The sequence below is a fragment of the Ursus arctos genome, unplaced genomic scaffold (genome assembly GCF_023065955.2).
Source record: "Ursus arctos isolate Adak ecotype North America unplaced genomic scaffold, UrsArc2.0 scaffold_137, whole genome shotgun sequence".
In the NCBI taxonomy this organism is placed as follows: domain Eukaryota; kingdom Metazoa; phylum Chordata; class Mammalia; order Carnivora; family Ursidae; genus Ursus; species Ursus arctos.
In genome coordinates, this window is record NW_026622805.1 from 1 (window position 1) to 27,864 (window position 27,864).

Here is a 27,864-nt window from a genome sequence, read left to right on the forward strand (position 1 = left end):
CCAGCAGGTCCTGCCGCAGGCCCTCGGGCACCTCGCGGTAGAACAGGAGCTCCCAGACGGAGACGCTCTGGCCCTGGAGGACGCCGGGGCCCGGCGCCACGCGGGCCTCACGCAGGGCGCCGCGCAGCTCCTCGCTCAGCTGGTGCACGGCGGAGCCCCGGCCGGCCAGCTGCAGCATGTAGAGCCCCGTCTCGGGGTCGAGCACGCAACGGCGCAGCAGCTGCACGTAGGTGAGGTTCTCGTGCGTGTTGGGGTCGAAGAAGCCCTTGGTGTCGTCGCTCGGGTCCGCCAGGACGCGGCTCATCTCCTCGTCGAAGTAGCCGCGCTGGTAGGCCACGTCCACGGGCACGCGGTGGCTGTGCACCGGGTCGATGATGCCGCCCGTGGCGATCTGGGCCTCCAGCAGGCGGATGCCGTGGTCGCGGACGATGAGGTCCTTCTTCATGGCCTGGAACAGGGAGATCTGCTCCCCGGTGTAGGGGTCGGTGTAGCCGGTGACGGCGCGCTCCGCCGACAGCAGCTTCTCCTGGATCTCGCCGCCCACCACGCCCGCGGCCACCGCCTCCTCCACGGACAGCCTCTGGTTGCGCACGGGGTCGATGACGAAGCCGGTGGCCGCCTGCGCCTCCAGCAGCACCAGGGCCGTGCCGGGCCGCAGGACGCCCTTCCACATGGCCTGGTAGATGCTCATCTTCTCCTGCCGCCCGGGCTCGTCCTTGGCGGGCACCAGCACGCCCGCGATGCAGCTCGTGCCCTGCAGGTAGCGCTTGACCGAGGTCCATCTCCGTCACCTCCTGCAGGGTCTTGGTGCCCTGGGCCAGGTCCCGCAGGGTCTCGGGGCCCAGGATCCCGGACGTGTGCAGCTCGGAGGCGGACACCTGGCGCCTCAGGCCCCGGAAGGACACCTTGCTCAGCCGCTCCTCCGCCTCCTCGATGGCCCGGGTGAGGACGGCGACCAGGGCGGGCACGGCCAGGGCGCCGGCCGCGTGCTGGGCCAGGAGCTCGTCCCGGCGGGCCCGGCTCAGGTAGGACGAGAAGAGGACCTCCCACACGGAGGGCCGCTGCCCCCGGAACTGCCCGGCGTGCACCTCCATGGTGGCCGCACGCAGGGCCTGCTCCTGGGGGCCGCCGGCAGCGGCGGGGCTCGGCGCCGCCCTCGTCCCCGCCCTCGCCCCCGCCCTCGCCCTCGCCCTCGCCCTCGCCCCCACCCTCGGCCTGGCCCTCGGCCTGGCCCGGGGAGGGCCCTGCGTCGCCGTCCGAGCCCCCGCGCCCGGCTGGCCGGGCCTCCTGCGGGCCGCGGGCGGCGCCCCGCTGCACGCGCTCGGTCCCGCCGGCCGCCTCCGCCTCCTCGATGATGGTGGTCAGCCTGCGGGTCAGCGCCGGCAAGCCCAGCGTCCCCGAGCCGAAGCCGGCCAGCAGCTGCTCCCGCGTGGCACCGCTCACGTAGCCGGAGGCCAGCACGTCCCACACGGGCACCGCCGGCCCCCGCAGGCGGCCCACCTTGACCTCCATGGTGGCGGCACGCAGGGCCCCGCTGGGGGTCCGGGGGGGCCGGGCGCGGGCTCCCGTCGTCGGCGCGGGCCAGCTGCGAGGTCAGGGCGGCGCCCACCTCCTGCACGGTCAGCGCGCCCGCCCGGGTACCTGCCCAGCAGGTCCTGCCGCAGGCCCTCGGGCACCTCGCGGTAGAACAGGAGCTCCCAGACGGAGACGCTCTGGCCCTGGAGGACGCCGGGGCCCGGCGCCACGCGGGCCTCACGCAGGGCGCCGCGCAGCTCCTCGCTCAGCTGGTGCACGGCGGAGCCCCGGCCGGCCAGCTGCAGCATGTAGAGCCCCGTCTCGGGGTCGAGCACGCAACGGCGCAGCAGCTGCACGTAGGTGAGGTTCTCGTGCGTGTTGGGGTCGAAGAAGCCCTTGGTGTCGTCGCTCGGGTCCGCCAGGACGCGGCTCATCTCCTCGTCGAAGTAGCCGCGCTGGTAGGCCACGTCCACGGGCACGCGGTGGCTGTGCACCGGGTCGATGATGCCGCCCGTGGCGATCTGGGCCTCCAGCAGGCGGATGCCGTGGTCGCGGACGATGAGGTCCTTCTTCATGGCCTGGAACAGGGAGATCTGCTCCCCGGTGTAGGGGTCGGTGTAGCCGGTGACGGCGCGCTCCGCCGACAGCAGCTTCTCCTGGATCTCGCCGCCCACCACGCCCGCGGCCACCGCCTCCTCCACGGACAGCCTCTGGTTGCGCACGGGGTCGATGACGAAGCCGGTGGCCGCCTGCGCCTCCAGCAGCACCAGGGCCGTGCCGGGCCGCAGGACGCCCTTCCACATGGCCTGGTAGATGCTCATCTTCTCCTGCCGCCGGGCTCGTCCTTGGCGGGCACCAGCACGCCCGCAATGCAGCTCGTGCCCTGCAGGTAGCGCTTGACCGAGTCCATCTCCGTCACCTCCTGCAGGGTCTTGGTGCCCTGGGCCAGGTCCCGCAGGGTCTCGGGGCCCAGGATCCCGGACGTGTGCAGCTCGGAGGCGGACACCTGGCGCCTCAGGCCCCGGAAGGACACCTTGCTCAGCCGCTCCTCCGCCTCCTCGATGGCCCGGGTGAGGACGGCGACCAGGGCGGGCACGGCCAGGGCGCCGGCCGCGTGCTGGGCCAGGAGCTCGTCCCGGCGGCCCGGCTCAGGTAGGACGAGAAGAGGACCTCCCACACGGAGGGCCGCTGCCCCCGGAACTGCCCGGCGTGCACCTCCATGGTGGCCGCACGCAGGGCCTGCTCCTGGGGGCCGCCGGCAGCGGCGGGCTCGGCGCCGCCCTCGTCCCCGCCCTCGCCCCCGCCCTCGCCCTCGTCCCCGCCCTCGCCCCCGCCCTCGCCCTCGCCCTCGCCCTCGCCCCCACCCTCGGCCTGGCCCTCGGCCTGGCCCGGGGAGGGCCCCGCGTCGCCGTCCGAGCCCCCGCGCCCGGCTGGCCGGGCCTCCTGCGGGCCGCGGGCGGCGCCCCGCTGCACGCGCTCGGTCCCGCCGGCCGCCTCCGCCTCCTCGATGATGGTGGTCAGCCTGCGGGTCAGCGCCGGCAAGCCCAGCGTCCCCGAGCCGAAGCCGGCCAGCAGCTGCTCCCGCGTGGCGCCGCTCACGTAGCCGGAGGCCAGCACGTCCCACACGGGCACCGCCGGCCCCCGCAGGCGGCCCACCTTGACCTCCATGGTGGCGGCACGCAGGGCCCCGCGGGGGTCCGGGGGGGCCGGGCGCGGGCTCCCGTCGTCGGCGCGGGCCAGCTGCGAGGTCAGGGCGGCGCCCACCTCCTGCACGGTCAGCGCGCCCGCCCGGTACCTGCCCAGCAGGTCCTGCCGCAGGCCCTCGGGCACCTCGCGGTAGAACAGGAGCTCCCAGACGGAGACGCTCTGGCCCTGGAGGACGCCGGGGCCCGGCGCCACGCGGGCCTCACGCAGGGCGCCGCGCAGCTCCTCGCTCAGCTGGTGCACGGCGGAGCCCCGGCCGGCCAGCTGCAGCATGTAGAGCCCCGTCTCGGGGTCGAGCACGCAACGGCGCAGCAGCTGCACGTAGGTGAGGTTCTCGTGCGTGTTGGGGTCGAAGAAGCCCTTGGTGTCGTCGCTCGGGTCCGCCAGGACGCGGCTCATCTCCTCGTCGAAGTAGCCGCGCTGGTAGGCCACGTCCACGGGCACGCGGTGGCTGTGCACCGGGTCGATGATGCCGCCCGTGGCGATCTGGGCCTCAGCAGGCGGATGCCGTGGTCGCGGACGATGAGGTCCTTCTTCATGGCCTGGAACAGGGAGATCTGCTCCCCGGTGTAGGGGTCGGTGTAGCCGGTGACGGCGCGCTCCGCCGACAGCAGCTTCTCCTGGATCTCGCCGCCCACCACGCCCGCGGCCACCGCCTCCTCCACGGACAGCCTCTGGTTGCGCACGGGGTCGATGACGAAGCCGGTGGCCGCCTGCGCCTCCAGCAGCACCAGGGCCGTGCCGGGCCGCAGGACGCCCTTCCACATGGCCTGGTAGATGCTCATCTTCTCCTGCCGCCCGGGCTCGTCCTTGGCGGGCACCAGCACGCCCGCGATGCAGCTCGTGCCCTGCAGGTAGCGCTTGACCGAGTCCATCTCCGTCACCTCCTGCAGGGTCTTGGTGCCCTGGGCCAGGTCCCGCAGGGTCTCGGGGCCCAGGATCCCGGACGTGTGCAGCTCGGAGGCGGACACCTGGCGCCTCAGGCCCCGGAAGGACACCTTGCTCAGCCGCTCCTCCGCCTCCTCGATGGCCCGGGTGAGGACGGCGACCAGGGCGGGCACGGCCAGGGCGCCGGCCGCGTGCTGGGCCAGGAGCTCGTCCCGGCGGGCCCGGCTCAGGTAGGACGAGAAGAGGACCTCCCACACGGAGGGCCGCTGCCCCCGGAACTGCCCGGCGTGCACCTCCATGGTGGCCGCACGCAGGGCCTGCTCCTGGGGGCCGCCGGCAGCGGCGGGCTCGGCGCCGCCCTCGTCCCCGCCCTCGCCCCCGCCCTCGCCCTCGCCCTCGCCCTCGCCCCCACCCTCGGCCTGGCCCTCGGCCTGGCCCGGGGAGGGCCCTGCGTCGCCGTCCGAGCCCCCGCGCCCGGCTGGCCGGGCCTCCTGCGGGCCGCGGGCGGCGCCCCGCTGCACGCGCTCGGTCCCGCCGGCCGCCTCCGCCTCCTCGATGATGGTGGTCAGCCTGCGGGTCAGCGCCGGCAAGCCCAGCGTCCCCGAGCCGAAGCCGGCCAGCAGCTGCTCCCGCGTGGCGCCGCTCACGTAGCCGGAGGCCAGCACGTCCCACACGGGCACCGCCGGCCCCCGCAGGCGGCCCACCTTGACCTCCATGGTGGCGGCACGCAGGGCCCCGCGGGGGTCCGGGGGGGCCGGGCGCGGGCTCCCGTCGTCGGCGCGGGCCAGCTGCGAGGTCAGGGCGGCGCCCACCTCCTGCACGGTCAGCGCGCCCGCCCGGTACCTGCCCAGCAGGTCCTGCCGCAGGCCCTCGGGCACCTCGCGGTAGAACAGGAGCTCCCAGACGGAGACGCTCTGGCCCTGGAGGACGCCGGGGCCCGGCGCCACGCGGGCCTCACGCAGGGCGCCGCGCAGCTCCTCGCTCAGCTGGTGCACGGCGGAGCCCCGGCCGGCCAGCTGCAGCATGTAGAGCCCCGTCTCGGGGTCGAGCACGCAACGGCGCAGCAGCTGCACGTAGGTGAGGTTCTCGTGCGTGTTGGGGTCGAAGAAGCCCTTGGTGTCGTCGCTCGGGTCCGCCAGGACGCGGCTCATCTCCTCGTCGAAGTAGCCGCGCTGGTAGGCCACGTCCACGGGCACGCGGTGGCTGTGCACCGGGTCGATGATGCCGCCCGTGGCGATCTGGGCCTCCAGCAGGCGGATGCCGTGGTCGCGGACGATGAGGTCCTTCTTCATGGCCTGGAACAGGGAGATCTGCTCCCCGGTGTAGGGGTCGGTGTAGCCGGTGACGGCGCGCTCCGCCGACAGCAGCTTCTCCTGGATCTCGCCGCCCACCACGCCCGCGGCCACCGCCTCCTCCACGGACAGCCTCTGGTTGCGCACGGGGTCGATGACGAAGCCGGTGGCCGCCTGCGCCTCCAGCAGCACCAGGGCCGTGCCGGGCCGCAGGACGCCCTTCCACATGGCCTGGTAGATGCTCATCTTCTCCTGCCGCCCGGGCTCGTCCTTGGCGGGCACCAGCACGCCCGCGATGCAGCTCGTGCCCTGCAGGTAGCGCTTGACCGAGTCCATCTCCGTCACCTCCTGCAGGGTCTTGGTGCCCTGGGCCAGGTCCCGCAGGGTCTCGGGGCCCAGGATCCCGGACGTGTGCAGCTCGGAGGCGGACACCTGGCGCCTCAGGCCCCGGAAGGACACCTTGCTCAGCCGCTCCTCCGCCTCCTCGATGGCCCGGGTGAGGACGGCGACCAGGGCGGGCACGGCCAGGGCGCCGGCCGCGTGCTGGGCCAGGAGCTCGTCCCGGCGGGCCCGGCTCAGGTAGGACGAGAAGAGGACCTCCCACACGGAGGGCCGCTGCCCCCGGAACTGCCCGGCGTGCACCTCCATGGTGGCCGCACGCAGGGCCTGCTCCTGGGGGCCGCCGGCAGCGGCGGGCTCGGCGCCGCCCTCGTCCCCGCCCTCGCCCCCGCCCTCGCCCTCGCCCTCGCCCTCGCCCCCACCCTCGGCCTGGCCCTCGGCCTGGCCCGGGGAGGGCCCTGCGTCGCCGTCCGAGCCCCCGCGCCCGGCTGGCCGGGCCTCCTGCGGGCCCGCGGGCGGCGCCCCGCTGCACGCGCTCGGTCCCGCCGGCCGCCTCCGCCTCCTCGATGATGGTGGTCAGCCTGCGGGTCAGCGCCGGCAAGCCCAGCGTCCCCGAGCCGAAGCCGGCCAGCAGCTGCTCCCGCGTGGCGCCGCTCACGTAGCCGGAGGCCAGCACGTCCCACACGGGCACCGCCGGCCCCCGCAGGCGGCCCACCTTGACCTCCATGGTGGCGGCACGCAGGGCCCCGCGGGGGTCCGGGGGGGCCGGGCGCGGGCTCCCGTCGTCGGCGCGGGCCAGCTGCGAGGTCAGGGCGGCGCCCACCTCCTGCACGGTCAGCGCGCCCGCCCGGTACCTGCCCAGCAGGTCCTGCCGCAGGCCCTCGGGCACCTCGCGGTAGAACAGGAGCTCCCAGACGGAGACGCTCTGGCCCTGGAGGACGCCGGGGCCCGGCGCCACGCGGGCCTCACGCAGGGCGCCGCGCAGCTCCTCGCTCAGCTGGTGCACGGCGGAGCCCCGGCCGGCCAGCTGCAGCATGTAGAGCCCCGTCTCGGGGTCGAGCACGCAACGGCGCAGCAGCTGCACGTAGGTGAGGTTCTCGTGCGTGTTGGGGTCGAAGAAGCCCTTGGTGTCGTCGCTCGGGTCCGCCAGGACGCGGCTCATCTCCTCGTCGAAGTAGCCGCGCTGGTAGGCCACGTCCACGGGCACGCGGTGGCTGTGCACCGGGTCGATGATGCCGCCCGTGGCGATCTGGGCCTCCAGCAGGCGGATGCCGTGGTCGCGGACGATGAGGTCCTTCTTCATGGCCTGGAACAGGGAGATCTGCTCCCCGGTGTAGGGGTCGGTGTAGCCGGTGACGGCGCGCTCCGCCGACAGCAGCTTCTCCTGGATCTCGCCGCCCACCACGCCCGCGGCCACCGCCTCCTCCACGGACAGCCTCTGGTTGCGCACGGGGTCGATGACGAAGCCGGTGGCCGCCTGCGCCTCCAGCAGCACCAGGGCCGTGCCGGGCCGCAGGACGCCCTTCCACATGGCCTGGTAGATGCTCATCTTCTCCTGCCGCCCGGGCTCGTCCTTGGCGGGCACCAGCACGCCCGCGATGCAGCTCGTGCCCTGCAGGTAGCGCTTGACCGAGTCCATCTCCGTCACCTCCTGCAGGGTCTTGGTGCCCTGGGCCAGGTCCCGCAGGGTCTCGGGGCCCAGGATCCCGGACGTGTGCAGCTCGGAGGCGGACACCTGGCGCCTCAGGCCCCGGAAGGACACCTTGCTCAGCCGCTCCTCCGCCTCCTCGATGGCCCGGGTGAGGACGGCGACCAGGGCGGGCACGGCCAGGGCGCCGGCCGCGTGCTGGGCCAGGAGCTCGTCCCGGCGGGCCCGGCTCAGGTAGGACGAGAAGAGGACCTCCCACACGGAGGGCCGCTGCCCCCGGAACTGCCCGGCGTGCACCTCCATGGTGGCCGCACGCAGGGCCTGCTCCTGGGGGCCGCCGGCAGCGGCGGGCTCGGCGCCGCCCTCGTCCCCGCCCTCGCCCCCGCCCTCGCCCTCGCCCTCGCCCTCGCCCCCACCCTCGGCCTGGCCCTCGGCCTGGCCCGGGGAGGGCCCTGCGTCGCCGTCCGAGCCCCCGCGCCCGGCTGGCCGGGCCTCCTGCGGGCCGCGGGCGGCGCCCCGCTGCACGCGCTCGGTCCCGCCGGCCGCCTCCGCCTCCTCGATGATGGTGGTCAGCCTGCGGGTCAGCGCCGGCAAGCCCAGCGTCCCCGAGCCGAAGCCGGCCAGCAGCTGCTCCCGCGTGGCGCCGCTCACGTAGCCGGAGGCCAGCACGTCCCACACGGGCACCGCCGGCCCCCGCAGGCGGCCCACCTTGACCTCCATGGTGGCGGCACGCAGGGCCCCGCGGGGGTCCGGGGGGGCCGGGCGCGGGCTCCCGTCGTCGGCGCGGGCCAGCTGCGAGGTCAGGGCGGCGCCCACCTCCTGCACGGTCAGCGCGCCCGCCCGGTACCTGCCCAGCAGGTCCTGCCGCAGGCCCTCGGGCACCTCGCGGTAGAACAGGAGCTCCCAGACGGAGACGCTCTGGCCCTGGAGGACGCCGGGGCCCGGCGCCACGCGGGCCTCACGCAGGGCGCCGCGCAGCTCCTCGCTCAGCTGGTGCACGGCGGAGCCCCGGCCGGCCAGCTGCAGCATGTAGAGCCCCGTCTCGGGGTCGAGCACGCAACGGCGCAGCAGCTGCACGTAGGTGAGGTTCTCGTGCGTGTTGGGGTCGAAGAAGCCCTTGGTGTCGTCGCTCGGGTCCGCCAGGACGCGGCTCATCTCCTCGTCGAAGTAGCCGCGCTGGTAGGCCACGTCCACGGGCACGCGGTGGCTGTGCACCGGGTCGATGATGCCGCCCGTGGCGATCTGGGCCTCCAGCAGGCGGATGCCGTGGTCGCGGACGATGAGGTCCTTCTTCATGGCCTGGAACAGGGAGATCTGCTCCCCGGTGTAGGGGTCGGTGTAGCCGGTGACGGCGCGCTCCGCCGACAGCAGCTTCTCCTGGATCTCGCCGCCCACCACGCCCGCGGCCACCGCCTCCTCCACGGACAGCCTCTGGTTGCGCACGGGGTCGATGACGAAGCCGGTGGCCGCCTGCGCCTCCAGCAGCACCAGGGCCGTGCCGGGCCGCAGGACGCCCTTCCACATGGCCTGGTAGATGCTCATCTTCTCCTGCCGCCCGGGCTCGTCCTTGGCGGGCACCAGCACGCCCGCGATGCAGCTCGTGCCCTGCAGGTAGCGCTTGACCGAGTCCATCTCCGTCACCTCCTGCAGGGTCTTGGTGCCCTGGGCCAGGTCCCGCAGGGTCTCGGGGCCCAGGATCCCGGACGTGTGCAGCTCGGAGGCGGACACCTGGCGCCTCAGGCCCCGGAAGGACACCTTGCTCAGCCGCTCCTCCGCCTCCTCGATGGCCCGGGTGAGGACGGCGACCAGGGCGGGCACGGCCAGGGCGCCGGCCGCGTGCTGGGCCAGGAGCTCGTCCCGGCGGGCCCGGCTCAGGTAGGACGAGAAGAGGACCTCCCACACGGAGGGCCGCTGCCCCCGGAACTGCCCGGCGTGCACCTCCATGGTGGCCGCACGCAGGGCCTGCTCCTGGGGGCCGCCGGCAGCGGCGGGCTCGGCGCCGCCCTCGTCCCCGCCCTCGCCCCCGCCCTCGCCCTCGCCCTCGCCCTCGCCCCCACCCTCGGCCTGGCCCTCGGCCTGGCCCGGGGAGGGCCCTGCGTCGCCGTCCGAGCCCCCGCGCCCGGCTGGCCGGGCCTCCTGCGGGCCGCGGGCGGCGCCCCGCTGCACGCGCTCGGTCCCGCCGGCCGCCTCCGCCTCCTCGATGATGGTGGTCAGCCTGCGGGTCAGCGCCGGCAAGCCCAGCGTCCCCGAGCCGAAGCCGGCCAGCAGCTGCTCCCGCGTGGCACCGCTCACGTAGCCGGAGGCCAGCACGTCCCACACGGGCACCGCCGGCCCCCGCAGGCAGCCCACCTTGACCTCCATGGTGGCGGCACGCAGGGCCCCGCGGGGGTCCGGGGGGGCCGGGCGCGGGCTCCCGTCGTCGGCGCGGGCCAGCTGCGAGGTCAGGGCGGCGCCCACCTCCTGCACGGTCAGCGCGCCCGCCCGGTACCTGCCCAGCAGGTCCTGCCGCAGGCCCTCGGGCACCTCGCGGTAGAACAGGAGCTCCCAGACGGAGACGCTCTGGCCCTGGAGTACGCCGGGGCCCGGCGCCACGCGGGCCTCACGCAGGGCGCCGCGCAGCTCCTCGCTCAGCTGGTGCACGGCGGAGCCCCGGCCGGCCAGCTGCAGCATGTAGAGCCCCGTCTCGGGGTCGAGCACGCAACGGCGCAGCAGCTGCACGTAGGTGAGGTTCTCGTGCGTGTTGGGGTCGAAGAAGCCCTTGGTGTCGTCGCTCGGGTCCGCCAGGACGCGGCTCATCTCCTCGTCGAAGTAGCCGCGCTGGTAGGCCACGTCCACGGGCACGCGGTGGCTGTGCACCGGGTCGATGATGCCGCCCGTGGCGATCTGGGCCTCCAGCAGGCGGATGCCGTGGTCGCGGACGATGAGGTCCTTCTTCATGGCCTGGAACAGGGAGATCTGCTCCCCGGTGTAGGGGTCGGTGTAGCCGGTGACGGCGCGCTCCGCCGACAGCAGCTTCTCCTGGATCTCGCCGCCCACCACGCCCGCGGCCACCGCCTCCTCCACGGACAGCCTCTGGTTGCGCACGGGGTCGATGACGAAGCCGGTGGCCGCCTGCGCCTCCAGCAGCACCAGGGCCGTGCCGGGCCGCAGGACGCCCTTCCACATGGCCTGGTAGATGCTCATCTTCTCCTGCCGCCCGGGCTCGTCCTTGGCGGGCACCAGCACGCCCGCGATGCAGCTCGTGCCCTGCAGGTAGCGCTTGACCGAGTCCATCTCCGTCACCTCCTGCAGGGTCTTGGTGCCCTGGGCCAGGTCCCGCAGGGTCTCGGGGCCCAGGATCCCGGACGTGTGCAGCTCGGAGGCGGACACCTGGCGCCTCAGGCCCCGGAAGGACACCTTGCTCAGCCGCTCCTCCGCCTCCTCGATGGCCCGGGTGAGGACGGCGACCAGGGCGGGCACGGCCAGGGCGCCGGCCGCGTGCTGGGCCAGGAGCTCGTCCCGGCGGGCCCGGCTCAGGTAGGACGAGAAGAGGACCTCCCACACGGAGGGCCGCTGCCCCCGGAACTGCCCGGCGTGCACCTCCATGGTGGCCGCACGCAGGGCCTGCTCCTGGGGGCCGCCGGCAGCGGCGGGCTCGGCGCCGCCCTCGTCCCCGCCCTCGCCCCCGCCCTCGCCCTCGTCCCCGCCCTCGCCCCCGCCCTCGCCCTCGCCCTCGCCCTCGCCCCCACCCTCGGCCTGGCCCTCGGCCTGGCCCGGGGAGGGCCCCGCGTCGCCGTCCGAGCCCCCGCGCCCGGCTGGCCGGGCCTCCTGCGGGCCGCGGGCGGCGCCCCGCTGCACGCGCTCGGTCCCGCCGGCCGCCTCCGCCTCCTCGATGATGGTGGTCAGCCTGCGGGTCAGCGCCGGCAAGCCCAGCGTCCCCGAGCCGAAGCCGGCCAGCAGCTGCTCCCGCGTGGCGCCGCTCACGTAGCCGGAGGCCAGCACGTCCCACACGGGCACCGCCGGCCCCCGCAGGCGGCCCACCTTGACCTCCATGGTGGCGGCACGCAGGGCCCCGCGGGGGTCCGGGGGGGCCGGGCGCGGGCTCCCGTCGTCGGCGCGGGCCAGCTGCGAGGTCAGGGCGGCGCCCACCTCCTGCACGGTCAGCGCGCCCGCCCGGTACCTGCCCAGCAGGTCCTGCCGCAGGCCCTCGGGCACCTCGCGGTAGAACAGGAGCTCCCAGACGGAGACGCTCTGGCCCTGGAGGACGCCGGGGCCCGGCGCCACGCGGGCCTCACGCAGGGCGCCGCGCAGCTCCTCGCTCAGCTGGTGCACGGCGGAGCCCCGGCCGGCCAGCTGCAGCATGTAGAGCCCCGTCTCGGGGTCGAGCACGCAACGGCGCAGCAGCTGCACGTAGGTGAGGTTCTCGTGCGTGTTGGGGTCGAAGAAGCCCTTGGTGTCGTCGCTCGGGTCCGCCAGGACGCGGCTCATCTCCTCGTCGAAGTAGCCGCGCTGGTAGGCCACGTCCACGGGCACGCGGTGGCTGTGCACCGGGTCGATGATGCCGCCCGTGGCGATCTGGGCCTCCAGCAGGCGGATGCCGTGGTCGCGGACGATGAGGTCCTTCTTCATGGCCTGGAACAGGGAGATCTGCTCCCCGGTGTAGGGGTCGGTGTAGCCGGTGACGGCGCGCTCCGCCGACAGCAGCTTCTCCTGGATCTCGCCGCCCACCACGCCCGCGGCCACCGCCTCCTCCACGGACAGCCTCTGGTTGCGCACGGGGTCGATGACGAAGCCGGTGGCCGCCTGCGCCTCCAGCAGCACCAGGGCCGTGCCGGGCCGCAGGACGCCCTTCCACATGGCCTGGTAGATGCTCATCTTCTCCTGCCGCCCGGGCTCGTCCTTGGCGGGCACCAGCACGCCCGCGATGCAGCTCGTGCCCTGCAGGTAGCGCTTGACCGAGTCCATCTCCGTCACCTCCTGCAGGGTCTTGGTGCCCTGGGCCAGGTCCCGCAGGGTCTCGGGGCCCAGGATCCCGGACGTGTGCAGCTCGGAGGCGGACACCTGGCGCCTCAGGCCCCGGAAGGACACCTTGCTCAGCCGCTCCTCCGCCTCCTCGATGGCCCGGGTGAGGACGGCGACCAGGGCGGGCACGGCCAGGGCGCCGGCCGCGTGCTGGGCCAGGAGCTCGTCCCGGCGGGCCCGGCTCAGGTAGGACGAGAAGAGGACCTCCCACACGGAGGGCCGCTGCCCCCGGAACTGCCCGGCGTGCACCTCCATGGTGGCCGCACGCAGGGCCTGCTCCTGGGGGCCGCCGGCAGCGGCGGGCTCGGCGCCGCCCTCGTCCCCGCCCTCGCCCCCGCCCTCGCCCTCGCCCTCGCCCTCGCCCCCACCCTCGGCCTGGCCCTCGGCCTGGCCCGGGGAGGGCCCTGCGTCGCCGTCCGAGCCCCCGCGCCCGGCTGGCCGGGCCTCCTGCGGGCCGCGGGCGGCGCCCCGCTGCACGCGCTCGGTCCCGCCGGCCGCCTCCGCCTCCTCGATGATGGTGGTCAGCCTGCGGGTCAGCGCCGGCAAGCCCAGCGTCCCCGAGCCGAAGCCGGCCAGCAGCTGCTCCCGCGTGGCGCCGCTCACGTAGCCGGAGGCCAGCACGTCCCACACGGGCACCGCCGGCCCCCGCAGGCGGCCCACCTTGACCTCCATGGTGGCGGCACGCAGGGCCCCGCGGGGGTCCGGGGGGGCCGGGCGCGGGCTCCCGTCGTCGGCGCGGGCCAGCTGCGAGGTCAGGGCGGCGCCCACCTCCTGCACGGTCAGCGCGCCCGCCCGGTACCTGCCCAGCAGGTCCTGCCGCAGGCCCTCGGGCACCTCGCGGTAGAACAGGAGCTCCCAGACGGAGACGCTCTGGCCCTGGAGGACGCCGGGGCCCGGCGCCACGCGGGCCTCACGCAGGGCGCCGCGCAGCTCCTCGCTCAGCTGGTGCACGGCGGAGCCCCGGCCGGCCAGCTGCAGCATGTAGAGCCCCGTCTCGGGGTCGAGCACGCAACGGCGCAGCAGCTGCACGTAGGTGAGGTTCTCGTGCGTGTTGGGGTCGAAGAAGCCCTTGGTGTCGTCGCTCGGGTCCGCCAGGACGCGGCTCATCTCCTCGTCGAAGTAGCCGCGCTGGTAGGCCACGTCCACGGGCACGCGGTGGCTGTGCACCGGGTCGATGATGCCGCCCGTGGCGATCTGGGCCTCCAGCAGGCGGATGCCGTGGTCGCGGACGATGAGGTCCTTCTTCATGGCCTGGAACAGGGAGATCTGCTCCCCGGTGTAGGGGTCGGTGTAGCCGGTGACGGCGCGCTCCGCCGACAGCAGCTTCTCCTGGATCTCGCCGCCCACCACGCCCGCGGCCACCGCCTCCTCCACGGACAGCCTCTGGTTGCGCACGGGGTCGATGACGAAGCCGGTGGCCGCCTGCGCCTCCAGCAGCACCAGGGCCGTGCCGGGCCGCAGGACGCCCTTCCACATGGCCTGGTAGATGCTCATCTTCTCCTGCCGCCCGGGCTCGTCCTTGGCGGGCACCAGCACGCCCGCGATGCAGCTCGTGCCCTGCAGGTAGCGCTTGACCGAGTCCATCTCCGTCACCTCCTGCAGGGTCTTGGTGCCCTGGGCCAGGTCCCGCAGGGTCTCGGGGCCCAGGATCCCGGACGTGTGCAGCTCGGAGGCGGACACCTGGCGCCTCAGGCCCCGGAAGGACACCTTGCTCAGCCGCTCCTCCGCCTCCTCGATGGCCCGGGTGAGGACGGCGACCAGGGCGGGCACGGCCAGGGCGCCGGCCGCGTGCTGGGCCAGGAGCTCGTCCCGGCGGGCCCGGCTCAGGTAGGACGAGAAGAGGACCTCCCACACGGAGGGCCGCTGCCCCCGGAACTGCCCGGCGTGCACCTCCATGGTGGCCGCACGCAGGGCCTGCTCCTGGGGGCCGCCGGCAGCGGCGGGCTCGGCGCCGCCCTCGTCCCCGCCCTCGCCCCCGCCCTCGCCCTCGCCCTCGCCCTCGCCCCCACCCTCGGCCTGGCCCTCGGCCTGGCCCGGGGAGGGCCCTGCGTCGCCGTCCGAGCCCCCGCGCCCGGCTGGCCGGGCCTCCTGCGGGCCGCGGGCGGCGCCCCGCTGCACGCGCTCGGTCCCGCCGGCCGCCTCCGCCTCCTCGATGATGGTGGTCAGCCTGCGGGTCAGCGCCGGCAAGCCCAGCGTCCCCGAGCCGAAGCCGGCCAGCAGCTGCTCCCGCGTGGCGCCGCTCACGTAGCCGGAGGCCAGCACGTCCCACACGGGCACCGCCGGCCCCCGCAGGCGGCCCACCTTGACCTCCATGGTGGCGGCACGCAGGGCCCCGCGGGGGTCCGGGGGGGCCGGGCGCGGGCTCCCGTCGTCGGCGCGGGCCAGCTGCGAGGTCAGGGCGGCGCCCACCTCCTGCACGGTCAGCGCGCCCGCCCGGTACCTGCCCAGCAGGTCCTGCCGCAGGCCCTCGGGCACCTCGCGGTAGAACAGGAGCTCCCAGACGGAGACGCTCTGGCCCTGGAGGACGCCGGGGCCCGGCGCCACGCGGGCCTCACGCAGGGCGCCGCGCAGCTCCTCGCTCAGCTGGTGCACGGCGGAGCCCCGGCCGGCCAGCTGCAGCATGTAGAGCCCCGTCTCGGGGTCGAGCACGCAACGGCGCAGCAGCTGCACGTAGGTGAGGTTCTCGTGCGTGTTGGGGTCGAAGAAGCCCTTGGTGTCGTCGCTCGGGTCCGCCAGGACGCGGCTCATCTCCTCGTCGAAGTAGCCGCGCTGGTAGGCCACGTCCACGGGCACGCGGTGGCTGTGCACCGGGTCGATGATGCCGCCCGTGGCGATCTGGGCCTCCAGCAGGCGGATGCCGTGGTCGCGGACGATGAGGTCCTTCTTCATGGCCTGGAACAGGGAGATCTGCTCCCCGGTGTAGGGGTCGGTGTAGCCGGTGACGGCGCGCTCCGCCGACAGCAGCTTCTCCTGGATCTCGCCGCCCACCACGCCCGCGGCCACCGCCTCCTCCACGGACAGCCTCTGGTTGCGCACGGGGTCGATGACGAAGCCGGTGGCCGCCTGCGCCTCCAGCAGCACCAGGGCCGTGCCGGGCCGCAGGACGCCCTTCCACATGGCCTGGTAGATGCTCATCTTCTCCTGCCGCCCGGGCTCGTCCTTGGCGGGCACCAGCACGCCCGCGATGCAGCTCGTGCCCTGCAGGTAGCGCTTGACCGAGTCCATCTCCGTCACCTCCTGCAGGGTCTTGGTGCCCTGGGCCAGGTCCTCCAGCACGTCCTTGCTGATGATGTCTGCGTGGAAGAGTTCTGATGCGGTGATTTGTTTTCGGATCCCTGGGAACCATAGTTGTTTCCTGCTTTTTTCCTTTTCCTGTATTATTTGTAAAATAATTTTTACTACCCTCTCCAGTGCCTGTGCCAGGTGTGTTTTGTAGTCGTTCACCAACTGGAGTTTCATCTCCTGGGTCACATACTCAGAGTTGAGCAGCTCCCACACTGATGGCCTCTGGTCCTTGTATATCCCCACTGGGACCTGCACCTGCTCGGCCTCCAGCGCCCTCCTCGTTGCCTCGTCGACATAGGCAGAGGGTTGGCGGTCCCTGACTACCGGGAAGAGAGCCCACCCCGTCCCTGGGTCTTCCTGGCTCCTCTCCTTTAGCTGTTGGTACGTGACCCTCTCCTGAGTGTTTGCATCCACAAACCTTCTGTTCATGTGCTTCTGGTCGGCAATGAGTGGGTACGTGTCCCGGTGCAGACAACCACGTGTGTAAGCCACGTCCAGCGGGAGTCTGTGGTGGCGTACGGGGTCGATGATGCCCCCTGTAGCCACCTGCACCTCCAGCCGTTTCAGTGCATCCCCTCTTTGCACGAACTTTCTCTGCATGGCCTGGAACAGGGAGATCGTGTCTCCCGTGGTTGGGTCTCTGTAGCCTCGGGCAGCCTTCTCAGCATCCAGAAGCATTGCATGCAGCTCCTCACCCACCAGGCCCTCAGCCACGGCCTGCTGCACCGGGAGCTTCTTCCGGCTGCAGGGATCCAGCATGAACCCCGTGGCTGCCTGGGCCTCCAGCAGCTGAGCCGCAAACCCCATAGGGATGAGTCCTTTCCTGCTGGCCTCGTAGAAGCTCATCGCCTCTTGGGTAGAGGATATAGTCACCCCTGCAATGCAGCCACTACCTTCCAAATAGGTCCTCACGTGCGCCAGCCTGCTTAGATCCTGCCCCCCAGATTCCTCCCTGGGCAGGGCATCCAGGGTCCTCTTATCAATGATTCCAGAGTTGAAGAGCTCTGTAGCTGTCACCTCTCCACAGATGCCTGATACCTTTATGCTTTGGTATTGCTTCTCTGTTTCTCCCACTGTAGCAGTGACGATCTCCAACAGCTGCTCTAGGGATAGATTCCGGGCTCTGTACTCCTGGATAAGCTCCCGTTTCCTTTCCTCTGTGAAGTACTGAGAGGACAGCAGGTCCCAGAAGGAGACCGTCTGATTGGCAAACCTCCCCACGTGCATTTTCGTAGTTTGGGACTGCAGAAGTTGCCTTGTGGCTCCATCAATATAAATGTAGGTCTCTCCTTTCTTCACGATCTGTAACATGTAGAGCCCGGTCTCGGGGTCCTCCACGCAGCGCTCCAGCAGCTCCATGTAGGTGAGGTTCTCGTGCGTGTTGGGGTCGAAGAAGCCCTTGGTGTCGTCGCTCGGGTCCGCCAGGACGCGGCTCATCTCCTCGTCGAAGTAGCCGCGCTGGTAGGCCACGTCCACGGGCACGCGGTGGCTGTGCACCGGGTCGATGATGCCGCCCGTGGCGATCTGGGCCTCCAGCAGGCGGATGCCGTGGTCGCGGACGATGAGGTCCTTCTTCATGGCCTGGAACAGGGAGATCTGCTCCCCGGTGTAGGGGTCGGTGTAGCCGGTGACGGCGCGCTCCGCCGACAGCAGCTTCTGGTAAGTTTCCCTGCCAAACATCCCTGCCGCAAACGCGTCCTCCACGGTCAGCCTCTGGTTGCGCACGGGGTCGATGAGGAAGCCAGTGGCCGCCTGCGCCTCCAGCAGCACCAGGGCCGTGCCGGGCCGCAGGAGACGCCTCCTCAGGGCCTCGGAGATGCTCATCTTCTCCTTCGTGCCCTGGACCAGGACCCCAGCAATGAAGTTGCCTCCCTCCAGGTACCGCCTCACACTGCTCCTCTCCGTCACCTCCTGCACCGTCCTTCTCCCCTGATTCAGCGCGTCCAGCGTCTCCTTGTCAATCAGCTGGGACCTGAACAAGTCACTGGCCGACACCAGCTTCCGGAGTCCTCTAAAGGAGGCCTGCGAGGGCTGTCTCTCTGAGGCCTCGACCAGGGCGGTAACTGCCTCGGCCACCTGCCGCAGGGCAGTGGCCCTCCCGGACCGGCAGAGTGCCACCAGCTCCCGCCGTTTGTGGATGTCGACGTACTCTGAGTGCAGCAGGTCCCACAGCGACACGCTGAGACCTTTGAACCTCCCAGTGCCAACAGGCACCTTCATGGCCCTCAGGGCCACCACCAGGTGCTCATCCACCTTCAGCACCATGTCCTGGGCGCATGGCAGCAGCCACAGGCCGGTGTCAGCGTCCAGCACGCAGCGCTCCTTCAGCTGGTTGTACGTCACCTTGTCCTGTGTGCCGGGGTCGAAGAAGAACTTGCTGTCCTTGGCTGCTGAGGTTAGCACCCGGCTGACCTGCTCGTCCAGGAGGCCAAGCCTGCAGGCTGCCGCCTCGGGCAGGTGCACCCCGTGGACAGGGTCCACTGCGCCCCCTGTGGCCAACTGCACCTGTAGGAGGGGGAGGCCCTCACTCTGGGGCACCAGCCCCTTCTCCATGGCCTGCCACAGTGAGAGGGAGGCTCCTGAGTAGGGGTCAGGGTACCCGGCCACGGCCCTCTCGACTTGCTGGAGCTGCTCGAGCAGCACCCCAGCCACCAGGCCGGCCTTGACCGCGCCTTCCACGGATAGCCTCCGGTCGGTCAGAGGGTCAATGAGGGAGCCAGACGCCACTTGCGCCTCCAGCAGCCTTTGCCCCAGGCCCTCAGGCAGGAGGCCGTCCCTCATGGCCTGGCTGATGCTGACCTTGGTCCCCGATGGCTGCAACAGCATGCCGGCTACACAGCCCGTACCCCACAGGCAGGCCTTCACGGCGGGCTGGTCAGCAACGTCGGCAGGTGACCGTGTGCCCTGAGCCAACGCCGCCAGTGTCTCCTGGGTGATGATGCCGGCACGCAGCAGCCAGACGGCAGGAACCTCCCCCCTTGGGCCGGGCACCGTGACGCGAGCCTGCGCCAGGAGCTCAGCTTCATGCACCTGCTTCTGCACCGTTTCCTGCAGCTGCTGAGCGGTGGTCTTCCCTGCCCTGAAGTCCTCCAAGAAGTTCCTCCGCTGTTCGTCGGTGAAGTGGCAAGAGTTCAGGAGCCCCCAGAGGGATGTGCCGTCCTCAGCCCCCTCCGTGGCTTGCAGGGTCTCCTGGATCTGCTCGTCAGTGGGGACAGCAGCAGCCTTCTCTGGCAGCGGCAGGAAGTAAAGGCCAGAAGCCTCGTCCCTCAGACACTGCTCCAGGAGCCGGCCATAGCTGGTGTGTCCCTGGCCATCCGGTGTGGGGAAGGTCTTGGACGAGCTGGACAAGGCAAGCTCCATCTCCTGGTCGATGTAGCCACGCCGGGTGGCCACGGGCATGGGGAGGTGGTGGTGGCCTGTGGGGTCAATGACCCCTCCTGTGGCCACCTGGGCATCCAGGAGGCGGGCAGCCTGCTGTACAGGAACAAGGCCCTTCTTCATGGCCTGGAACAGGGATACCCACTTCCCAGAGAAGGGGTCTCTGACGCCAGTGACGGCGTCCTCCGCCTGCCTCAGCCTGCCGTACAGCTCTGGCCCCACCAGCCTCCTGCGCACGGCCTCATCCACTGAGAGGGTCTCCAGACCGTGGGGGTCGATAATGGCTCCAGTGGCCGCTTGAGCCTCCAGCAGGGCTAGCGCCACGCCCGGCCCCAGCAGCTTCTGCTTCATGGCCTCGTAGAGGCTGAGCCGCCGCCTGGAGGGCTGCAGCAGCACGCCGCCCACGGCACCGGAGCCACGCAGGGACGTCTGGACGCTGTCTATGTGGAGGAGGGCCTCGGGGCTCACTGCCCCCTCCAGCACCCGGTCCAGGAGCTCTTGGTCAATGATTCGGTCCTCCCAGAGCTGGTAGGCCGTGACTCGGCCCCGTGGTGCGGGCAGCGGGATGAGCACCCACCTCCCCATCGCTCTGTCCAGTAGCTGTGCCACCTGCTGCAGCGAGAGCCTGTGCTGCCGGTAGTCCCGCAGGACCTGCCTCCGCTGGTCCTCGCCGAAGCATTCGGAGTTGATCAGCTCCCACGCGGAAACCCTCTGTCCCCGGAACCGCCCGTACCTCACAGACAGCAGCAGGCTCTGGAAGGCCTGTCGGGTGGCGCCGTCTACTAGCTGGGGCCGTGAGAGGCTGAGCGGCAGCAGGCGCAGCCCGGTCTCGGGGTCCTCCACGCAGCGCTCCAGCAGCTCCATGTAGGTGAGGTTCTCGTGCGTGTTGGGGTCGAAGAAGCCCTTGGTGTCGTCGCTCGGGTCCGCCAGGACGCGGCTCATCTCCTCGTCGAAGTAGCCGCGCTGGTAGGCCACGTCCACGGGCACGCGGTGGCTGTGCACCGGGTCGATGATGCCGCCCGTGGCGATCTGGGCCTCCAGCAGGCGGATGCCGTGGTCGCGGACGATGAGGTCCTTCTTCATGGCCTGGAACAGGGAGATCTGCTCCCCGGTGTAGGGGTCGGTGTAGCCGGTGACGGCGCGCTCCGCCGACACCAGTTTTGCAAACACATCAGGCCCGATGAGGCCGGCCCTCAGGGCCTCCTCCACAGAGTACCTCCTGTTTTCCTTTGGGTTAAGGAGGAAGCCCGTGGCCACCTGTGCCTCCAGGAGGATGAGGGCTGTGCCGTGCCTGAGAAGCCCCCTCCCACGGGCGTCATAGATACTGAGCCGCTCCTGGGAGCCGGGCAGCAGCACGCCCGCGACGCAGCCTGTGCCCTGCAAGTACCGCTGGACCAAGGCCAGCCTGCCCACCTCCTGGGCTGTGGTCTGTCCTCGTTCCAGCTGCACATACACGTCCTGGTCAATGATCTCTGCTTTCAACAGCTCGTCCGGCGTCACGGGCCCCCTCAGCCCGGCAAACGTGGTCCTGGCGGTGGCTGCGGCCTGCTCAAGGGTGGCCCTTAGCACCGCCGCCAGTTCCTCCACCGAGATGGCGCCTTCCCAGTGCTGCTGGGCCAGTGCTGCCCTCTGCTCCGCGGAGACGGGCTCGGAGAAGAGCAGCTCCCAGAGTGACGTGGGCCGGCCCCGGAACTTGCCCACGGAGACGGTGGCCGTGGCCTCACTTAAAGCCTGCCGGGTGCTGTGGTCAATGAATGGGGGTCCCTGTGGCTCCCCTCCGAGGGCCCCGTCTGAGAGAGGAAGGAAGGCCAGCCCTGTCTCTGGGTCGGTGACGCAGCGGGCCATCAGCTGCCCATAGCCAAGGCTCTCCTGTGTGCTGGGGTCCAGGAAGCCAGTGGCCCGAGAGACACACGGCCACGTCTCTTCGTCCAGGCAGCCGGAGCGCAGGGCGGCCTCCAGGGGCAGCCGGAGCCTGCGGGCTGGACACACTAGCCCACCTGTGGCCAGCTGAGCATCCAGGAGTCGCAGTGCCAGAGCCCTGTCCACCAGCTCCTTCTGCATGGCCTGGAAGAGGGGGACTCGCGTGCTGCTGAAGGGGTCATAGTACCCGGTCACCGCCTGCTCTGCCACCAGGAGCTGTCTGTGGAGCTCTGGGCCGAGCAGGCCTGACCCAACGGCCTCCTCCACCGCCAGCCGCTGCCCGGTAGCTGGGTCCACCAGGGTACAGGTGGCAGCCTGAGCCTCCAGCAGCGGGAGCGCAGCACCCATTGGGAGCAGGTGCTCGGTGACGGCCTGGAAGAAGCTCTTCTTGCGGCCAGAGGGCAGCAGGACGACCCCTGCCACGCCGCCCGTGCCCTGCAGGTAGCGCCTCACGTCGGCCCATGCACTCACATCCGACACCGCCAGCTCGCCCTCCTGAAGGCCCCGGGCGGTCTCCCCGTCCAGGACCCCCACCTCCAGCAGCTCTGCCAAGCTCACCGCCCCACCCAGGCTGGGGAAAGTGGTCTTGAGGGGCAGCAGAGCCAGCCCTGTCCTCGGGGCTCTCACGCATCTGCCCAGCAGCCCGCGGTAGGACAGCCACTCTCCTGTGTTGGGGTCCAGGAAGCCAGGGGCACCAGAGCCGGGCTTGCCCTCTGCCAGGCCACGCCACGTCTCCCAGTCCAGGAGGCCCTGCTGGCAGGCCAGCTCTGGGGCCACTCGTGCACCCCGAATGGGATCCACCAGGCCCCCAGTGGCCAGCTGGGCCTCCAGCCAGCTGCACCCCAGTGCTCTATCTATAACCTCCTTCCCGATGGCCTGGAAGAGGGCCAGCTTCCCGCCACCATAGGGATCGGGGTACCCAGTGACTGCCCGCTCCGCAGTCAGCAGCTTTTCCTTTAGCTCCAGGCCTACCAGGCCCTGCTGCACGGCCTCAGACACAGAGAGTAAGTGGCCCTGCGTGGGGTCCACAAGGCCCCCAGTGGCGGCCTGGGCCTCCAGCAGAGCCAGCCCCAGCTCACCGCACAGGAGGCCCTGCTTCATGGCAGTGTAGAGACTCTGGGCCTGGCTGGAGGCCTCCACGTACACCCCAGCGATGCTCTTGGACTGGGGCCCGGAGGGGGTGCTGGTTCCCAGCATGGCCTTCATGGTCTCGGGGATGGCGGTCAGCTCAGTGCTGTTGGTGGCCAGGACATCAAGAGGAGGAGAGGTGTGGCCATCCATCATGCTTGGCCAGTTGTGTAGAATTCACTCACCCAAGATCTGCTGTGTCTGCTCCCTGCAGGGCACACACACAAAGGCTCTGTTAGGGGCCCTGGGATGGCCCAGGCAGGCAGGAAGGGAACAGTCAGGGGTCAATCCCAAACCCTGAATCGGCCTCCAGACACGGCTGGCCCTCCTCAGGGACAGGGTCAGCATCCAAGTGAGGCCCTTTGCCTTGCCCTGTGGGATCCCAGGAGGGACACGAGGGACCTCAGACCAGCAGGGCAGCCTCCAGGATGTGTGGACTCTGTTTTCTCCTGTGGGCCATCCTCTGGCCTCTATCCCAGCCCAGCACCCTCAGGCCCCCTCTCCAGGATCCCGGTGTGGACCGGGCGTGGAGGGACCTGCATGCTCCGAGCAGTCAGCCCTGTGCCACGGGGGCTCTGGCCCCATCTACCCTCACCCGCCACATCCAATTCACACCTTCCAGCCTCACAGGCCTCCCCGTGCTCCCCAGAGCTCTACCCCCCATCCTGCCACCCCTTGGGTTCAGGGACACCAGTACTGTTCCCCCTTCCAGTCACCTCCTCCAACTCCCCATCCTGGACCTTCTGCTCTGGCCTCCATTCCTTCCTAGAACCCCACTGGGCTCCAGGCAGAACCCCCCAGAGTGTCCTCCCTGCCCCCCACAACCCCTGTGCTCTCTGGACTATGGCCTCTGTGTCGGAGGCTCAAGAGAACAAAGACAGTGCTTGTGCGCTGGTCTGGCGGGAGCCGTGGGGATGGCCAAGCACTGGGCTCTGGTCAGCTGGCTCAGAGCCCCAGCAGCCCGGTGGCTGTCCCCTCAGCAGACAGCTGTGTGCCCCACTTCTCGGAGCTGCGGTGACAAGTGCCTTACCTCCCATCCTGTATCACACCTGCACACCAATCTCCCTCACCCACGCCCATCCCCTTCCTGCGGGGTTCAGTCACGTCCCCCCGAAAGAGATGTCCGCGTCCTAACCTCCAGGATCTACAACTCTAGCTTATTTGGGAATAGGGTCTTTGCGCGTGTAACTCAGTTGAGGTCCCATAGTAGGGAGGGCCCTGACGCAAGGGGTGTCTCTAGGGAAGACAGAGGCGCAGGAGAGTGCCCGCAACGCGCCGTCTGGAGCGGTGTGGCCAGAAGCCCAGAGGCAAGGAGGACCGCCAGCCAGTGCCAGGCCGACTCTGGACTCTGGCCCCGTGAGCCTTAAGGGGAGTTTCTGCTGTTCTAAGCCGCCCAGGTTATGGTAATCGTTGGGACAGCCACGCCCCCTCCCTCCTCCGCCCTGTGAACCGGCCCAACCCAGTTTCCACAGAACCACACTTCGCTCCCTGCTGGTGCTGGCCGTCCCCTCAGGAGCCAGACCCCGCCTGCCCTGGCCTCCAAACCAGCTCTCTGCCCGCGCCCCACGCAGACCTCGGTACAAGGCTCAGGCGGCATGTGTGCCTCCACTCCACGGTTCTTGCTAAGGTGACCTTGGACTCTGGCTGCCAAACCCAACAAATGCATTTTGGATCTGACGGCCCCGCATCCGGTCATGGGTGTGCAGCCTTCTCGCTGGTGACAGGGCTCTGCTCCGCCTCCACTTACCCATGAAATCAGGAAGCCCCTCACACTGCCCTCAGTCCCCCACGTCTGCATCAGCAGCCCAGCCTGTCCTGGAGTCCCAGAATCATGTGCCCTGCTGCTTGCGGAGGGGACTCAGACTCCCCTGCACCTGCAAACTGCTTGTGCTCTGTGAAGGGTTCTCCCTCATCCACTCTGTCCAGCCGGGGCCCTGAACCCCCTCACACCCTCCCTCGCCCCTGCTGGCCCATCTCACGGCGGTGCCTACGGCCTCCGTGCACCCCTCGGCCTCACACAGCAAGTACTATGGTGCCGCTTAAGTCCACTGTCCTCCAGCCCCGCAGCAGGTGTGGTCAGCAAGTGAAGAGACCTCCATGGGAAGGCCTCCGTGGCCAGGGCTATGCAGGGGACAGCACGGTTCAGCCAGGTGCTGAGCCCCCACTCTCGACAGGACTCAGCCGGGGCTTCGATGACGCACAGATCTGGTAGGGTGGACGCTTCCAGGCGCTGCCCAGACCCCACCCGGGACTGAAGGAGGGCTGCAGGCAGATGGCCCCCACTTCTGCCCCCTCGGGAATTGCCTTGCCCTTCCTGGGCCTGCACTGGCTCAGTCCCTCAACTTGGCTTGGGACCCTCCTGCAGGCCCCTGGGGCTGGGTGAAATCCTGCCCCCTTCCCTTCCCATACACAGGTGTAGGGCAGGAGCCTTCTGGACCCCAGCAGCAGCACGCTGCTCAGAAGCGCAGACAGGGGGTGCTGGGACCAGGCAGACACTGAGCCGGGCTTTGGAGGGGCGTGCTGCGGCCTGACTGGCCATGGGAGCTGGGCTCCGGGAGGGGCCTCAACCCGCCAGCTCTCCGACCTAAGGGGAGAGAAGCATCAGGCATTTGAGACGAGGGCTAGTACGGAGCACACAGTGGAATGGGTGGGGGTGTTGCTTAGCAACGAAGCTTTGGAAGAAGGTCACAAATGGCTGTGAGTGACCAGCTGGGCATCTAAAGCCCATGCGGGCACCTGGGGCTTCGCAGTGACCAGTGAAGAGGCTCTGGTCTCTGCAGTGCAGGGCAGGCTGGGGCAGTGCCGTCGTGGCAGGGGCGCTGCAGGCGAGCCGGAGCACCAGCTCCCAGGTGACCCCGTCCCCCGGGGAGGGGGTGTACTACCTTAAATGTGACGCACCTGTCCCCGTAGATGGACCACATGGGTCCAGGAGCCAAGCGATGGAAGCAGACGTGGCCCCCCACCATCCCTCCGAGGACCCCATTCCCCGTCCCTGCAGCTCTGGGGTCAGTCCCAGAGGATGACAGCTTCTGCCACAGACAGTCCTACTGTGCTGAAGGCCACAGCTGCTACCAGGACATTCTGGCTCCTTGTGTCCAGGACCAAGAGGCCACAAGGGGAGTGACCTGACAGCCAGGAGGAGGCAGCGTCTGTGACAGGGTAGGGGCGGGAGTGTGCTGGCTTCTGGCAGCTAACAGTGTTGCCACCTGAGGGGACCTCAGGGCCGAGGGTTTGTTCACAGCCCAGGGGAACGCCAAGCCCAGCAGATGGGCAGAGGGGGTGTTTGGGGGAGGCTGGGAGTGGCGAGGGGAAGGAGGAGTGGAGCAGAGAGAGGAGGCCCCTGTCCTGTGGGTTTCCCAGGACGAGAAGCCCACCGGTGCACTGGGTGCCGGTGGTGAGTGCAGGGCCGCCCTGACCTCCTTCCAACAGTGAGACTATGTTGTAGGCCGGCCGGCTCCTGCTCCCCGTCTTCCTTCCACAGGGGCCATCCTGAGGCCACTCCTAATGCTCCTGCTGTCAGACGCTGCTCCTGGGACGTGACCTGGACACAGGCTTTGTTGCCCAGCTGCACCGATGACTGGCATGTTTGTTTCAGGACTGCCTTCAGAGGGTCTGTGAGCCCGGCGGAGCCATGCACGGCCCGCACCCAGCCCTGCCCCAGTCCCAGCAGTAGCACCAGGTAACAGGGCTACTGGGGTAGTGAGAACAGGGTGCCTTTCCCTCGGCAGGGGACATGGGTGGGGAGAGAAGGGAGGCACCTCACTACCCAGCAAAGGGAGGGAAAGGTTCTGGGCCACGGCGGGGGCAGGAGCAGCCAAGTGAGCAGGGCCATGGGTGGCCCCTGGCCAGGACACAGGCAGCCAGCCTAGAGCTATGCTAGAGACAGGCTGTGCTGGGGGTGGGGGCAGTGCCAGGCGGGCACTAGACAGGAAAATTAGAGCCAGTACCTGCTCCCGGGAACAGGAGGCTCCAGTTTCCTGCACAAAGGGGATTCATGGTGGGAGGGAGGGGGCTGGGCATCTGACGGAGCAGAAGAGCAGGAAGTGAGGGTGATAGCCAGGGAGGCCCTGTGCCTGCTGCAGCTGGGCCACGCCCCCGTTTGGCTGGCAGTGACCTTGAGCCTGGTATGAGTCTCCTTGGACCCTGCCCCGGTGGGACATGAGGAGGACCCCGGGAGTGGGCACCTGAGTCTGCAGTGGGGACCTTGGGAAGGCAGCTGGACAGAGGGGTCTGCTGCTTGGGAGAGACAGACCAGGGCATGTGACTGGTGTCCAGGGCCTGGGGAGTGGGAGAGAGAGTGGTTTCAAGGGTGGGAGGCCCAGGCAAGCCCAACATCACAGAAGCCAAAAGATTGGTGTCCCAGAGAGGCGGCCACCAGCAGATGTGGGCATGGTGTGTGACGCAAAGGGTTAGTGGCCTTGGGGCTGGGTGAGAGAGGCTGAGCAGATTTTCCGGGAAGGAAAAGGGAATCTGAGAGTGGGGACGACTCTTCCTGGGGCTTCCCTGGAGTGGCCCCATCTCAGGTGGGCCCCAGGCAACAAGGGCAGGAAGGCAATTCCTGAGGAGGGTGAGTCTGCATTCCTTGGGTGTGAGTGGCCATCTGTCACCACCCCTGAAAGTCAGCCCCCCTCTCCAGCCTGGGATGGGATGAGGGCAGAAAGATGGCTGGCTGTCCACCTGAGCCATATCAGGACAGGACTAGGAGGCCAGGCGCCTCAGGCCCACAGAGGGAGGCAGCTGCGGGGAACTGCAGCAAGATCCCGCCCACCTCCGCGGGGCAGAGACCCCGCCCACCATCACGGGGCAGAGACCAAAGGCCATAAAAGTTTGGCATAACAGGAGGGTATAGGGAAGGCAGAGCCCCTCCCGACCCTGCCTCCCAAAGATCTTGAGATGACCCCGCGCAGGAGTCCCTGTGCCCACCCATCCCGACAGCAGGTAGCCCCCCAACGGACCAGGGCCCCAGCCAGGAGCAGCACCCCCCCCCTCAATCTGTCAGCCTAATTACCTCGCACCACCCACCACCTTGGGCGCCCGACTCACTCCTGCCCCCAGTGTCCGCACCCCCTCCCCACACCGCGCGCTACAAGGTGGGGCACCCCCGGAGAGGCACCTGAGCTGCAGGACCCCGCCCAGAGCCGCACACCAGCCCTGCCGGGAAACCGCTGGGTCGGGGAGGATCCCCGCGGGCGGCATCTCCCACGTCCGTGCTAGTAGCCTGGACCCTCGCCCACCAGGGCTGCGGCGAGGTCAGCGGCCCGGAGCTCAGCCTGCCCGGGGAGAACAGCCGAGCCCGAGCCCAGAGCTCAGGCCGCTCCGCCCACGCAACGCGCCCGCACGCGCCCCCCCAACGCTCCGCGGACCCAAGCCCCGCGCCTCGCAGGAGTTTCGGTTTCGCTCCCCGGCCCGGCCCGGCCTGCGAGTCCCACCTGCCCGCACCGCGCGCCCGGCTCTCGGCACACAGTCCCTCGCTCGCTGCTCGGTCGGTGCGCCCCGCCGCCAGGATTTAAACGCGCCGCCGGCCCCTCCCCGGCGCGGCCCCGCCCCCGTTGGGGGAGGGGGCGGGGGGCGCGCCCCGAAGAGGGGTGCGGCCGGCAGGTACACGGCACCCCGCGGGGCCAGGTCGACGCCCCGGGCGCGCCCGTCTGGCAGGCTGGCCGCTTGCGAGCGCCCCTGTTGAGGAGCGCCCCCGAATTGTGGAGACGGCTGCCCTCTCCCTCGTACCCAGCGGCGCTGGTGGACGGCTTCCCCCGAGCCACGGCCGAG

The 27,864-nt window shown here is 70.6% G+C and overlaps 2 protein-coding genes across 2 annotated transcripts; both read right to left on the bottom strand.

The window, feature by feature from the left end:
* Positions 1 to 4: 4 nt before the first annotated feature.
* LOC130543568 (epiplakin-like) lies at positions 5 to 4,823 on the bottom strand (the record flags this gene model as incomplete). The annotated part of the gene is given in 8 exon segments (XM_057311232.1): positions 5 to 775; positions 777 to 1,155; positions 1,244 to 1,585; positions 1,642 to 2,390; positions 2,435 to 2,715; positions 2,880 to 3,713; positions 3,716 to 4,478; positions 4,527 to 4,823. Coding segments are annotated over 8 exon segments (4,416 nt in total), but the record flags the coding sequence as incomplete, so codon positions are not given.
* Positions 4,472 to 27,615, bottom strand: LOC123000583 (epiplakin). Its single transcript, XM_057311233.1, has 3 exons — positions 27,528 to 27,615; positions 11,134 to 22,306; positions 4,472 to 11,055 (listed from the first exon to the last, which is right to left on the bottom strand). The coding sequence occupies exons 2-3, from the start codon at positions 22,252 to 22,254 to the stop codon at positions 5,062 to 5,064; spliced, it is 17,115 nt and encodes a 5,704-aa protein (XP_057167216.1). The 5' UTR covers positions 22,255 to 22,306; positions 27,528 to 27,615; the 3' UTR covers positions 4,472 to 5,061.
* Between the last annotated feature and the right edge of the window lie 249 nt (positions 27,616 to 27,864).

Excerpts from the sequence above, each read along its gene's own strand:
- LOC123000583 (XM_057311233.1), bottom strand. The coding sequence starts at position 22,254 with ATGATGGATGGCCACACCTCTCCTCCTCTTGATGTCCTGGCCACCAAC. Across the intron at positions 11,056-11,133 it reads CGGGGCCCTCCCCGGGCCAG|GGCGGGGGCGAGGGCGGGGA; the intron begins GCCGAGGGCCAG and ends GACGAGGGCGAG.